The following is a 15770-nucleotide window of genomic DNA, read 5'->3' as shown; positions in this document are numbered from 1 at the left end:
CTTCTTCCCTTGCTCGCGACCCGTGGGCCCCTTGCTGATCTCCGCACCCCGCTCCCTGGCTCAGCATCTAGTCCCTCGCGCCGTCTACAGGAGCGTGGACTGCGCGGGCCGAGCACAAGGGCCCCCGCCCGGCCCCTGGTCGCCGGCTCTTCGCCCCCGGCCGGGGCCCCGCCTCGCCACGTGCAGCCGCGGGCTGATAAATGGCTTCCGCGCCCTATGCGCCTCGTCGGACTCAGCGGCAGCTCGATTCGCGCTGGCTCTTCCCTTCGATTCCCAACCCCCTACAGGGAGCCCTCCGTTCATGGAGGGGGAAGAGACTTACCTGGAGCTCTTCCTGGCCCGGTGTGCCGCCCAGGTGAGCCTGGAAGCCGCCGCCACGGTCCCAGAGTCAGAGTCCGCATCCCGCCTCATTGCTGGGTGCTGGGTCCTGCGCACTAAGGATTCTGCCTTCATTTTCTCTCTCGTAAAACTCCTAGCGACCCTAGGAGGTGGGCTTGATTATCCCCGTCTTTCAGTTGAAAAAAATAGAAGGTTCGAGAGTTGAAATAACTTACCCAAGGTTGCCAACAGAACTCGCGAACCTGGTCTAGTATGAATACAAATTGGAGGCACCTGTAGCTTCTTTCAGTTTGTGATTCTTACGTTTTTGGGGTTTTGTTTTTTAATTTAAGAACTGTAGAAACAAGAGGAAGGAGTCTTCAAAAAGAAGAGCAAGGGAAAAACTTTCGGCTGGGGGTGTGTGTATCGGATTCTTTTTTTTTTTAATTTTTTTTTTTTTGGCTGCATTGGGTCTTCGTTGCCGTGCACAGGCTTTCTCTAGTTGCAGTGAGTGAGGGCTGCTCTTCGTTGTGGTGCGCGGGCTTCTCATTGTGTTGATTCTTTTGTTGCAGAGCACCGGCTCTACGTGCGGGCTTCAGTAGTTGCAGCACGTAGGCTCAGTAGTTGCGGCACACGGGCGTAGTTGGTCTGCGACATGTGGGGGTCTTCCTGAACCAGGGCTCAAACCCGTGTCCCCTGCATTGGCAGGTGGATTCTTAACCACTGCGCCACCAGGAAAGTCCCCGGATTTTTTTTTTTTTTTTTTGCGGTATGCGGGCCTCTCACTGTTGTGGCCTCTCCCGTTGCGGAGCACAGGCTCCGGACCCGCAGGGTCAGCTGCCATGGCTCACGGGCCCAGCCGCTCCACGGCATGTGGGATCTTCCCGGACCGGGACACGAACCCGTGTCCCCTGCATTGGCAGGTGGATTCCCAACCACTGCGCCACCAGGGAAGACCCCCGGATTTTTAAATAGACAATGATTAGCAATGAGGTAGAAATAGTGAAGTCCCACAGCGTTTAACATTGCAAAAGGAGAGCCCACGCTGGAAAGGTTCTGAGAAAGATGAGTTAATGACTCTGCAAAGACAGTTTAACAAAAAGTTTCTTCAGGTATAAGGCCAAGGATGCAGGAAATACTCTGTAAGCATATTCTCTCGAAAGGAGGCTGTCAGGGTTCCACTGCCATAAAACATCCCCCTTTGATATCTTGTTGCCATTGCCTTAAATTCCTTGTTGAAGTTTAGTTCTTTGGGTGGAGGCTTTGTCCCCTGCTAAAATGCCATAATGGAAGAAAGGAGGGGAGACACTGATAGTTGCAGGTATTAGTGCTTTAGTGTAAATTGGCTGATGGAATCTTTTCTGGCTAGAACAGAAGAGGCCAGAAAAACAATGGAGAGGAATCTGGGCCATTGTCCCCACCTCAGTGTCCCTCAGGGCCCATCTGTGGGATGGGGGTGGAGGGAGTTAGAGACTAATAACATAATTCAAAATGAAGTAAGGTCAAATCTTATTTCCAGAGAATAAGTGCATTCTTAAGTGTTTTCTTCTAACATTTAGTCACCCCTGCCATCTGCTGGACTTGTGGTAACAGCACAATTCAGCAGGATCTAGCCAGACATTAGCTAAAGAGCTTTGTGATGGAGAAGATGCAGCACAGGCACTGGTGACTGTTCAATTGTCAGAAGTATGAGCTTCTAAGGGGTGAGGTTATCCTGCCAGCAGTGGTCAAAATCTAGAATCCAGGCCTGCAACTTGGGTGAAGTGGATGGTAATATATGTACCAAGGATTTTTTTCCATAACAAAGGCCATGAATTTTACATTAGCTGCTTCCCTCAGTTGCACTCCTCTTTCCCTCGGTTGATGATAATGGAAGTTGAGCAGCCTTCCCCGGACTGGAAGTATAATACATTGATTTAAACTAGTCTTGCCATTTAAATTTCAATGACTTTTTCCCTATTGTACATTCACGTAAATGGAATGATTTCTTTTCCTTCCTTTGACTAGAAGGAATAAAGATGGCTCCTTGTGGAGGCTTGATTAGCACTCAAAGCTATCTCCTCAACTTCCTTCACTTACTGCTCTTCTCTTTAAAATATGAATTTAAAATTCCAAAAAAAATCTTTAAATCAACTTAAGGAGTACAGAAAACCTGTACTCTTCAAAGGACACACAGTTTAGAGCATGGTTGCCAAATTGCCTCAGTTACAAAATTGGATTTAGAGTGGCAACTTACTACAGGTCTAACCAAAGTAGGGAAAACATTTTATGAAAAATGCTTTTTCTGCATTTTAAGATATACTTTCCTGTTTTCATTAAGTGTGTTGTAACCCTACAGTAGAATTTTAATGATATTTTGTGGAAAGAGCAGGGCATGAATATAAGCTACCTGAACTGCCTCATCCTGAACACACTGCCTGCCAGCCGAGGTGTCATCCCTTTGGTGTGACATGATGTTCTATTTGTTGTGTTTTGTTTGTCTGTTTTGGGAATGACCTAGGATGACCTTGCTCTACCCAGATCACCCCTGCTCAGCCCAATTGTGCCTTATGATGTGTACATACCTAATTCATCCAATCCAGAGACTACGTTTAATTCACAGCTTGAAGAAGGCACAGAAACATCTGGCAATTTCTCATCTGTGGATCTTAGCTTCCTACCAGATGAGCTTACCCAAGAAAATAAAGACCAGACTGTCATTAGAAGCAAGCATGAAACTGAAGAAAATTGTAAAACTAAAAGTTGGCAAAGTAGGTTGCCATTACCCAGCCAACAGGACGTTGGCCTGGCCTTAAACAGCAGCGGTGGGTCAAATTCCCATTCACATCTCCACCCTGGTGATGCTGACTCAGCCCAGCCCTCTCCTGAGAAACCACATTCCTTGCCTCTGGCATCCATAACTCCCATGACACCAGTGACCCCTGTTTCAGAATGTTCTGGAATTGTGCCTCAACTACAGTAAGTTGTTGTTGTTGTTGTTGTTGTTTTAAATGGGTGATGCTTCTGAGTACACATTTCATCAATATATTCCTGAATGGGATGATAATAGTGTAGGGAAGAGAATTTCAGATGTCATTATCCTTGATTTTGTTAGTTCATAATGGACTTTAGACTGTTTGGTTATCTGTAAAATGAAGCACTAACTCTTGATCTCCTAAGAGGGAGTTAAAGGTGAGTATACACATTCTTGAAGGATTGTATTGTTTATAGTAAAGCACTTTAGTTGAAAATTGTGGCTGGAGTTGGAATAACATAAAGGATAGAAAGATGTAAAATTGAATTTGATTTGCAAGTTGATTTGATATTGTGATTTCTATTTTGAGACATTTTGAAAAAGATCTAAAACTTAATTTTAGTCAGCTAGTCAGGAAATTTTAGAAAAAGCTATTTTTTTGTTTGTTTGGCCTTGTGGCATGTGGGATCATAGTTCCCCGACCAGGGATCAAACCCGCGCCCCCTGCGGTGGAAGCGCGAAGTCTTAACCACTAAATGTGTTATTATACATTTCACATTTAGAATAATTCTCCCCCTAGGAAGTCACCTAAACCTATGAAATGAGGAAGTTAATACGTTTTAATTATTTTTTACTTTTTATATCTGGTATAACTTAGAATGACTTCTTTTTTTTAATTATTATTTTTATTTTTTTATACAGCTGGTTCTTATTAGTTATCCATTTTATACATATTAGTGTATATATGTCAATCCCAATCTCCCAATTCATCACATAGGTTGACTTATTTCTTTAGGAATATAGTTTCCACTGTAAACCTGGCCTGTAAATTGGATCTGAAGAAAATAGCTTTGCATGCAAAAAATGCAGAATATAACCCAAAGGTAAGATTTCCCAGTAATTTGTTCCACAGTTAGGTTCTATTTAGATTTTCTTTCCTTCATATGATCATGATATTGACTCATTCCTTTGTTTTTATTTTCAAAAAAGAAAAAATTTGTTAGTGAAAAGCTTTTGGCAACACAAGTTTAATCGGCTCATTCTCTGTTTTGAACTTATAAAAAATAATCTCATTTTCTGTGCTGAATACAGTAATTATTGAGCAGTTCCTAAAAGTTCTTTCCCTTGTCATTCAGAAAAACCTTTCAGTATGACTATTTTCAACGTGACTATGGAAATGCTAACTTTCTTACAATATCATCGTATTCCTGGAAATAATTTTTTCTAATTTTTGTCCTATCTCCTGACACCTGTGTATTTTTCCATTTACAGTTTCTCTTACTTGAGAAAGCTCAATTGTTTGAAGTGTAAAGTTCAAGTGTAAGATTCAGGGATTTTTTGTTTTCCCTCAAAGTTTAATAAAATCTATTCTTTTTTGTGTCCTCCCAAGGCCAGGCATCCCATTTTCAATGGTCTATTTACCTAGGAAGTGGATTTGTTAATTCAATCAACACTTAACGATTTGGTGGGCTCTGTACTTAGTACAAAGATGAGTGAGGCCTGGTCCCTGCTGGGAAAAAGTTCACTGTCTTGGGTGGTGGAGGATTTATGGAGTTAGATGCAAAAGGCCATATTAGTCGGAACCCAGAGGACCTTGCCAACATCAACTATTTATGGATTAAGTATTTGTTCTTCCTGTTGTGTAGTGTCGTTGCTGACCTCTGAAGTGTTACCGAATGCAGCTAAGCTTTCCTATTTATATTTCATGTAGCCAGCTGTGATTAGGACAGAAAGGCAATGATGAGCTAGGATTTTTATGGCTGTAGCTATGATGGACCACACTATTGAGCAGTCAGCATTTTAAGCGTATTTTATTCTCCACCATCCTCGGCTCTCCTCTCAGTTTGGTATACACGATCTGTCCAAACTTGGACTTGACAGCCAGAAAAATTCTGACTTGGCACTTAAGCTGCCTTAAGAATTTAACAGAATGAATGCCAGGTGAGAGCACTACCTTTTTAGTGAACACCTAGAAAACATGAATAGTCCTTGCTCGGCTCTGTGTAGTGCTGACTCTGGGTTCTTTTACTGTTAACACTTCGTATCTGAAATTGTCCGTCTGGCCTTGGAGTGATCTGTTGTCCTGTGGAGTGGCTCTAACCCATGGAACTTTAGTCTTGCATGGTACCCACCCCAGTTTCCTTCCCAGCTTAATGGGGGAAGTCGCTGTGGCAGGCCAGTGGTTCTCAGCCCTCCCCTGCGTCAGCAACAGTTGGAGGACTTACCAGTGCTGCCGGCCTGGGGACCACATTGAGGACTGTGGCAGGCAAGAGCTTGACAAATCAACTTTTTGTCATTCATCTTCAGAATGCCTATCAATATATGTATTCTGTTCTATATTTTGGCTGCTTTTTAGTACATTCTAGAGTCTTGGCAAGGCTGTAACATACTTCATACTTTTTTGTTTCTCAAAGAGTCTTTGAAAGAAAAGTATATCAAAGCAAAAAGCAGGGAGTCTGATAGTCGTGGTTTTAAATCTCAGCTTAACTGTTTCCTGTATAATGTTGGAAGTTAAATAATCACTTCGTTTCCCTGTGCACTAAATGGGAATTATAATGGATTCAACTCAGTCCTGTCATGAGGTTAAATGCGATAAAACCTATAAAGCTCTTAGCATAGGGTCTGAAACATAACAGGTATTTAAATTTTAGCTTTACTATTATTATTCTTACCTGTTTTTTCTAAGTATGTACATTTCAGAATCATGATCATTTTGTTAACCTTAACGTGGGAGAATAGACCCAGACATTTTTTAGTTTTCCCATTAAATTTCAATTTACTCAAAACTGTTTTCATGTCCAGCTCAGCTGGTCAGCTGGAATAGTGTTAACTCCTAGCAGAGGCTAACTGTCCTTTTGGCTTCTGTGTGTAGAGGTTTGCCGCCGTCATAATGAGGATCCGAGAGCCCAGGACTACAGCCCTCATATTTAGCTCTGGGAAAATGGTCTGCACAGGAGCCAAAAGGTAAGAGAAGCCGTCCTCCTGCACTACCAGACAAATAATTCCCTACGTAAAACAAGGAAGGGTGGCATTAAGGTTCTAAAACACATCATAGAAGCAAAATACTTTGCTAAGGAGTTAAATTCATGAAATGCCAAATTTGGGGTTAAAAACATTCAGCCTCATAATACGGATTTATATCCCACTTTACAGTCCCCCATAGTGAAGGGGGCTTTACTAGTCTATTACAGCTGTTTCTAAGGTATATTTTAAAAGAAAAAAAAAGGCTATAGTTGTGGTAAAACCTGTTTTAAACCTGGGAAAGTAGTTCTTGTGTATTTTCCTCATTGCAGGCAGAAGAATGGATAGAACTTTTTAAAGGAGGGAAATTAGACATTTCTTGACCACTAGCTTGAGCATTCACTCAGGAGGCATCTCTTAAAGGCTCGTCTTTCCTGGATCTCATGCAGAGGTGGCCCTGTGCTGATGCAGATCCTTTCACCATAGAACTAGTGGGAGAGCTGCTCTTCCCTCTAAGTGTTGGAGAATGAGTAGGAAATTATCCTCCTGAAAGATAGTACCAATTTCTCCTCGCTCGAGAGATGCACCTAGTGTTCATTTTCTCTGGTAAACAGTGGGTGTTAATATTGTATTTTATATTTGCTAAATTGATTGGTAAAAAGTTGTTTTAATCACATTTCTTTTGATTTAGTAGTGAGACTAACTTTTCATAAGCATATAAACTACCCACTGTATCTTTTGCCCAATATTCTATGGAGATATTTGTCTTTTGGTATTTAAGTATTTTCACCATTTTATACCATAAATATTTTTCCCATATTAATGTTAGTGGTATTTTATGGGGGTTTTTTTAATGCAGTTTAATTTTGTGTGTGTATGGTTAGTCTATCCAGCTTTTTTCTTTATGGTTTCAGTGTTTGGCTTCATGCTTAGGAAGGCGTTCTCCACACACAACATGATATAAGTATTGACTTCCATATATTTTTCTGGTTTTTTTCAGGTCCTGCTTTGTATTGAAGAAAGGAGGTTAATGTTTTGACTCATCTAGAACTTTCTCTGGATGATGGAAATGTTCTGTATCTGTGCTGTCCAATGTGGTAGCCTTTAGTCATATGTGGCTTTTGAGCACTTGAAATAAGCTAATACCACAGAGGAACTGAACTTTTTATTTAATTTTAATTAATTTAAATTTAAATAGCCACATGTAGCCAGTGGCCACCGTATTGGGCAGAGCAGGTCTAGAATTTTACTTCAATATAAGCTAATTTTTTTCAAATGCCCAGTCAGTGTCCCAGTACATTTATAGAAGAATTTCTTTTGCTGTATTTCTCCTCCACCTGTTTTTACATGTTAAGTTCTTTACCTGTGTCTGAGTAAGTTTCTGGCCTTTCTCTTCTGTTGATCTGTATATCCTTTGACCTAGAAATCTCCATTTTTAAGTCATTTTTGGACAACTCTACAAGGTAACTACAAGGATGTTCATTTCAGCATTGTTTAAAACAGGGGCAGAGGGAACAGATTTCTAGCAATACAGTTTTGAATAAATCATAAAATAAAATTTTAGCCATGTATAGTATATTGAGTTGGAAGGATGTTAAGTTGGGGGAGGGGAGAACACACAGATTCATTAGTGTTTTTTTCCCTAATTCATGAGTGTTTTTTTCCTATCAGAATTTATTTGGTTCCCAAAATCTGATAGTGAAAGCTTGGATGGTGAGTTCAGATTATAAGAGATATTTGTTATCCAGATCTATCTGGTTGTTGAGTTTTGGATAGAGAGTTGTAAAAGTTTGGTTAGCTTAAGAGATATCAGAATTATCTCCAAAAATTTAACCAAACGTATTCTCTTTAGTTGTAATAATCAGAGTTTGCATAGTGCAGGATACCTGCCTTTGCACAGAAAAGTGCAGAGGGGCCAAATTTATCAGTGGTAATTTCCACTGGTGGTGAAATTTCAAGGTTCTTAACCTGTTTTCTAGTATTTGTACAAGAAAATATATGTAGACTTTAACTGTTAGTTGTTTGAATGGGAATTTCTGTGTGATACAAGAAACTATAAGGCTATGCAAATTCTTGAAATTTGACCTTATAAATATTAGCACTATGGGAGATGTCATGGGTCATTTAGGCAAAATGTGGTTTTTCAAAATGGAAACCACTTATTTCACTGCTATCTTGGGGACACGGCCTTGCTAGGGACTTTTCAGGAGTTGGTAATGGATGAGGAGAATCAACATGAAAGGAGGTGATGTGAAAATGGCACAGTGTTGTGGCAGATCTAGATTGGAAAGAGACTCTACTGCTCGCTCCCTTTTGTCCAGGCAAATAAGTTCAATCTGGCTTTTCTTTAACATACTTCTGATTCTCAACTTAGAGGTGGGGATAACCCATAAGAGAGGGTAGAATTCATAGGATTCACCCACCAGATGTTGCCCCTGTTTGGCAACCCCTGCTACTCATTGTTTTTTTTTTTGGTAGTGACCATTGAAAAGTATCTAATGAAAAATAAGGCCCCAAATCTCAGGATTTCACATTCTCTGCCACGGATTTAAGGGTGGAGTAGGACAAACATTTAGAAGAACATAGCCACACAGTTGGATGAATCTATTTCTTTCTCATATTGAGTATGAGTCGAATGACAATTGTGTGAGAAAACCTGAGCAACATTGGGCAGATTTTGAGGTATTTTCATGGTTTTTTAAAAGTATATAATTTGTCCCATAAAGTTCCAAGTCCTGGCATCCTATCTATGCCACTCAGTTGGCACATAACTTACTTCCTCGTGTTGATTTTTTCTTTGTATGTATGTATGTGTCCTTATTTTTGTTACTGCTGTTCCCATCTAAATGGCACACACCTTTAGACCAGATGCATGATTCTAAAACCTTAGTGAGAATCACAGTCACTGGTGGGCTTGTTAAGACATAGATTGCTGGGCCCCAACCCCAGAATGTCTGCATGTCTGATGTGGGACCTGGGACTTTGCATTTCTAGCAAGTTCTCAGGTGGTAATACTGCTGCTGGCCTGAGGACACTTTTTGAGAACCAGTGGAATAGTTAATTTCATCTAATAACACTTAAAACAAGTAAAAGAAAAAACTACCTTATATGTGAAAGATGGCAAATGAAGACAAAAATCTGTTTGTGATACAGTTCAACAACTGTACATTGTACCATACCCTTTTCTAGGTGCTAGGGACAAAAGTAGGGGAGGTAGGTCCTTCTCCTCAAAGTCTATAGCTTCCTAGTATACACTGAAAGATAAACATAGTACATACGCTAAAAATACAATCAGGGAAGTGTGTGAATACAGCCCAGCTAGTTAGCAGTCGTAGTGATTAAGACATCTTTAATTACATTTGCCGTTCCCCAGCGAAGAGCAGTCTCGACTTGCAGCAAGAAAGTATGCTCGTGTGGTGCAGAAGCTGGGCTTTCCTGCCAGATTCCTCGATTTTAAAATTCAGAACATGGTTGGAAGCTGTGATGTGAGATTTCCTATTAGGCTGGAAGGTTTGGTGCTAACCCATCAGCAGTTCAGTAGGTATGATTGTTGCATAACTTAACTTTGAGTTTCCAAGTTATTAAAGTTCTATTATGGGCTGCTTATATAATGTATTTTTCAGAGAAATATAATTTTTTAAAAAGCAATAAGTGAAAAGGTTAAGATGCTATACCTAAGTCCTCACTGGTTACCATGTGTGTCCAATCTTCTACAATAGTGGTTCTCAAAACTAAATTGCATAGTAATCACCTGGACAGCTTATCAACACACATTCCTGCCTGGGCTGTGGTATGCAGAGATTCTGCTTGAATTTGCAGTTCTAGCAAGCTCACAGGTGATGCCAGTGCTGCTGTCCAGAGGCCCACATCTTGAGACCCCCTGATGTATAGATTTCTAAACAAATCTGGCTGGGGGGTGGTGGCAGTGGCTGGAAGAGAAAGGGGTATGACATGGATTAGGTAAGTAGGAAGGGCTGACAGCTGGTGAGGGGAGAAAGGCCTGGAGAGAAGATGAAAAAAAGAATGGCCCTAGCACGTTCTAGGAAGACAATCCTATCTAGTTTTTGTCCTGTTGAGTTTGTTCAAGGGTTTTCTTTTTCTGTGTGTAGCTGTAGCCCCCACTATAGTTTTTTTCTTTCATGGATTCATATTCCTTTGGGAGTATCTCTAGCCTGCCTGGCTTCTTCAAATGTAACTTTCCATCTCAACAGCAAATGCTCCTCCTCCTCCTCCTTCAGCTGCTTCGGTGCTTCTCCCAGCCTGCTCAGGCCCTCAGAGAGCCGTGATGGAGGGTGATTGACAAACGCCAAATGCCACCACCCCTTGGGATATACACTTGGGCCAGGGCACTTGAACTGCCTTCGAATCACAGATTCTCTTAAATTTTCATGATCTAGCTTGAACTGAAGTCCTTTCATTCTACTTTTCCTTCCCTTTGCCTTTGAGCAATCATTCTGTTTAACAGAGCAGAGAGAGATCACATAGCTCTGCTTTCTCTAACATTTGTGAGCTGACATATGTTAGCTCTCCTTTGAGACATGACCTAGACAGAAGTTAAAAATTGCCTTTTTCTTCCCCTAACTTTCCAAAAAAATTTGTTCATTCTGAGATTTAGCTTTTATGATACTTTTCAGGCAATATTTATTTTCCCCTTGATTATATTTTCTTTTTTCCTCTGCATCAATTTTTTTCAGCATAGGCTTATTAAGTGCCTATGAGGTACCCATTGAGTTCATTGGGGAGTCCCCCATGCAAGACATATTGCCTCTTTATGTGTCCTTTTCTTTCTTCAATCTTGGAATAACTCATAGATTCATAGTAAAACCTTCATTTTTAAGAGTCTCTCAACTCATGCTCCATCTTATCTTCCAGATCCTCAACCTTGCACCTCCTGTCTATCTTTCTTTGAACAACTTTTTCTGAACATGGGAAAGATGTCTGCCTCAATTCTAAGGTACATGTCTATATTAGACTTAGCGTTCCCCTTTCTGGACATTTAGGACTCTAAAATGATGTGTGGAATTCCTCTCAAATTTCATTTCTTTTTCACCAAGATTGTCTTCTTTGTAGGTCAGATTTAAATCTGGAGTGGGAGTGCCCCTTGTCACTACTTCTGCCTCTGAAAGATGAAATTGTCGGTAGGGCAAGATGAGAATTCATCAGATGCACTGCTTTTAGTCACTTGGGGTGGGTCCATCACTGTTTTTTCTTCCTCCTAAGCCAGTTTTATGATCTCATCCATCTTTTAAAAAAATTTGGTCAGGAAGCTTGCTTTGTACTCTTACAGATATCTCTTTCTAGTCTCATTCTTGCCTCCCCCAAACGCTTTCCATCCTTAGGTTATGGATTACAACTCCAGTGTGTGTATTTGTGACATTGGGGCCATTAAAACATCTCTTTCTCAGCAGGTTTGTCTTTAAAATTAGGACTTTCTTTAATTGCCTGTAGCCCTGTGGGGAACCATGGCAACGTATCACTTATAATTATCAGGTCAAGTTTGCCTTATGTTAAAACCTCAAGTTCATTTAATTCCCCTGATTCTATAAATATCTATATCAGCATCCGATAATACTAATGTCTCCCTTGTTTCTGGGCACCCTCTCCATCAATCTTTCTATGCCATGATTATTTTGTTTTCCTTGAGCATTTTTCTCCCTTCCATTCAATTTTTAAATGAAAGGTATCTTAAATATTTCTTAAATGAGTAAAATCTGTGTAGCAGATGCTATGGTGACAGTGACAATCAGTACAGCCATGGCCCCTTGCCCTTATGGAACCACAGTCTAAAAGGGAAGACAGAAACCAAAGACAAAAATGAAATGTAACTATGAAGGTGAACACCCCTTGGCGTGTTTTGGTACCATCAATCAGGATAATTAATGTAATGGGGGGGGTGTTAAGGTCAAGGAAGACTTCTTAAGGGAAATGACATTTAAACTGAGACTTGAACAGTTGGGTTGGCCCAAGAGATTGGCAGCTGTTTGTTGTTCTTGATCTTCATGAAATGTTCTCCATCTCTAACCAAAACCTCTTTTTTTTTTCTGCCTCAACCTTCTTTTGAAATGAGATAGAGAGTAAATAAAATGAAGTAAATCTCTGATTGAGAGTTCATCATGCTGGTACCTTAAAACCATGATTCTGAAAGCCAAAAGCAGTTCACCGTGATTTACATACCAAACACTTTTTCTTAATGTATGTATGTATTTATTTTTTATTGAGGTATAGTTGATTTACAATATTATATGTTTCAGGTGTAGAACACAGTGATTCAAAATTTTTATAGATTATATATTTAATGTTCTTATAAAATTTTGGCTATATTCCCTGTACTATGTAATATATCACTGTAGCTTATTTCTTTTATACATAGTAGTTTGTACCTCTTAATCCCCTGCCTCTATCTTGCCCCTCACCCCTTCTCTCTCCCCACTGGTAACCAATAGTTTGTTCTTTGTATCTGTGATTCTGTTTCTTTTTTGTTATATTCACTAGTTTGTTGTATTTTTTAGATTCCACATATGTGTTATCATACAGTATATGTCTTTCTCTGACTTATTTCACTTAGCATAATACCCTCCAAGTCCATCCATGTTGTTGCAAATGGCAAAATTTCATTCTTTTTTATGGCTGAGTAGTATTCCGCTGTGTACATATATCACATCTTTATCCACTCATCTTTTGAGGGACACTTAGGTTGCTTTCATATCTTGGCTATTGTAAAGCTGCTGTGAACTTCGGGGTGCATATATCTTTTTGAATTAATGTTTTCATCTTCTTTGGATGTATATCCAGGAGTGGAATTGCTGAATTATATGGTAGTTCTATTTTTAGTTTTTGGGGGGAACTTTCATATTGTTTTTCCACAGTGGCTGCACCAATTTCCATTCCCACCAACAGTGTACAAGGGTTCCCTTTTCACCACAACCTCACCAACATTTGTTATTTATAGACTTTTGGATGATAGCCATTTTGGTAAGTGTGAGGTGATAATCTCATTGTAGTTTTGATTTGCATTTCTCTGACGATTAGTGATGTTGAGCATCTTTTCATGTGCTGGTTGGCCATCTGCATGTCTTCTTTGGAAAAATTTCTATTCAGGTCTTCTGTCCATTTTTTAACTGGGTTGTTTGTTTTTTGATATTGAGTTGTATGAGCTATTTATATATTTTGAAAAGTTTGAAAAGGATAGGTGTTAACTCTTCTCTAAATGTTTGGTAGTATTCACCTGTGAAGCCATCTGGTCCTGGACTTTTGTTTTTTGGGAGTTTTTTAAATGACTGATTCAATTTCATTACTGGTAATGCAACTGTTCATGTTTTCTAAATTCAGTCTTGAGACTGTACATTTCTAGGAATTTGTCCATTTGTCCATTTCTTCTAGGTTGTCCATTTTATTTGCATATAGTTGTTCATAGTAATCTCTTATGATCCTTTGTATTTCTGTGGTGTCAGTTGTAACTTCTTTTTCGTTGCTGATTTTATTGATATGGGCACCCTCTCTTTTTTTCTTGATGAGTCTGACTAAAGGTTTATCAATTTTGTTTAACCTTTCAAAGAACCAGCTCTTAGTTTCATTGATCTTTTCTACTGTTTTTTCAGTCTCTATTTCATTTATTTCTGCTCTGATCTTTATGATTTCCATTCTTCTACTAACTTTGGGTTTTTTGTTTGTTTGTTGGGGATTTTGTTGTTTTTGCGTTTTTGTGGGGTTTTTTGTATTTTTTGTTTTGGGGGTATTTTTGTTTTTTGTTTTGTTTTTTGGCTGTGCTGCATGGCTTGTGGGATCTCAGTTCTCTGACCAGGTATTGAACCTGGGCCCTTGGCAGTGAAAGCATGGATTCCTAACCACTGGACCACCAGGGAATTTTCTAACTTTGGGTTTTATTTGTTCTTTTTCTAGTTCCTTTAGGTGTGAGGTTAGGTTGTTTTGAGATTTTTCTTGTTTCCTGAGGTAGGCTTGTATTGCTATAAACTTCCCTCTTAGAACTGCTTTTGCTGCATCCCATAGATTTTGGATCATTTGTTTTTATTTATCTTTAAGTATTATTTTATAAATTTCTTCTTTGATCCATTTGATTCAGTGATCCATTGGTTGATTAGTAGCATGTTGTTCAGCCTCCACATGTTTGTGTTTTTGGCAGTTTTTTCCTTGTAATTTCTGGTCTGATAGCATTGTGGTCAGAAAACATGTTTGATATGATTTCAATTTTTAAAAATTTACTAAGGTTTGTTTTGTGGCCTAGCATGTAATCTATCCTGGAGAATGTTCCATGTCCACTTGAAAATAATGTGTATCCTGCTTTTGGATGGAATGTTCTATATATATCTATTAAGTTCATTTGATCTAATGGGTCATTTAAGGCCAGTGTTTCCTTATTGATTTTCTGTCTTGATGATCTGCCTATTGATGTAAGTGGGGTGTTGAAGTCCCCTACTGTTATTGTGTTACTGTTGATTTCTCCCTTTTTATCTGTTAGTATTTGCTTTATGTATTTAGGTGATCCTATTTTGGATGCATATATATTTACAGTTGTTATATCTTTTTTGGGGGATTGATCCCTTGATCATTAGGTAATGCCCTTCTTTGTCTCTTGTAACAGTCTTTGTGTTAGTCTATTTTGTATGATACAACAATTGCTACTCTAGCTTTCTTTGGATTTCCATTTGTATAGAATATCTTTTTCCATCCCTCACTTTCAGTCTGTATATGTCTCTAGATCTGAAGTGAGTCTTTTGTAGGCAGCATATATACAAGTCTTGTTTTTGTATCCATTTAGCAACTCTGTGTCTTTTTTTTAAAACAAGTTTATTTATTTTATTTATTATTTTATTTTTGGCTGTGTTGGGTCTTTGTTGCTGCCCGCAGGCTTTCTCTAGTTGTGGCAAGTGGGGGCTACCCTTCGTTGCGGTGTGCAGGCTTCTCATTGCAGTGGCTTCTCGTTGCAGAGCATGGGCTCTAGGCACGTGGGCTTCAGTAGTTGTGGCACGCAGGCTCAGTAGTTGTGGCTCATGGGCTGTAGAGCACAGGCTCAGTAGTTGTGGTACAGGGGCTTAGCTGCTCTGTGGCATGTGGGATCTTACCAGACCAGGACTTGAACCTGTGTCCCCTGCATTGGCAGGTGGATTCTTAACCACTGCACCACCAGGGAAGTCCAGCAACTCTGTGTCTTTTGATTGGAGCATATAGTCTTATTACATTGAAAGTATTATTATTATTATTATTATTATTAATTTTTTTAACATCTTTATTGGAGTATAATTGCTCTACAATGGTGTATTAGTTTCTGCTTTAAAACAAAGTGAATCAGCCATACATATACATATATCCCCATAGCTCCTCTCTCTTGCATCTCCCTCCCATCCTCCCTATCCCACCCCTCCAGGTGGTCACAGAGCACCGAGCTGATCTCCCTGTGCTATGCGGCTGCTTCCCATTAGCTATCGGTTTTACTTTTGGTAGTGTATATATGTCCATGCCACTCTCTCACTTTGTCCCAGCTTACCCTTCCCCCTCCCCGTGTCCTCAAGTCCATTCTCTA

The 15770-nt window shown here is 39.7% G+C and overlaps 1 protein-coding gene across 1 annotated transcript in view; it reads left to right on the top strand.

The window, feature by feature from the left end:
• Positions 1-301: 301 nt before the first annotated feature.
• Positions 302-15770, top strand: part of TBPL2 (TATA-box binding protein like 2) — a 30654-nt gene continuing 15185 nt past the window's right edge. The window contains exons 1-5 of the mRNA XM_028495109.2: positions 302-355; positions 2819-3276; positions 4068-4155; positions 6144-6235; positions 9606-9773. Of these exons, the coding sequence (XP_028350910.2) occupies positions 302-355; positions 2819-3276; positions 4068-4155; positions 6144-6235; positions 9606-9773 (860 nt within the window). The remainder of the gene's footprint in view (positions 356-2818; positions 3277-4067; positions 4156-6143; positions 6236-9605; positions 9774-15770) is intronic.

Source organism: Physeter macrocephalus, chromosome 11 (assembly GCF_002837175.3).
Source record: "Physeter macrocephalus isolate SW-GA chromosome 11, ASM283717v5, whole genome shotgun sequence".
Classification (NCBI taxonomy): domain Eukaryota; kingdom Metazoa; phylum Chordata; class Mammalia; order Artiodactyla; family Physeteridae; genus Physeter; species Physeter macrocephalus.
This window is presented reverse-complemented; position numbering and strand designations above follow the sequence as displayed.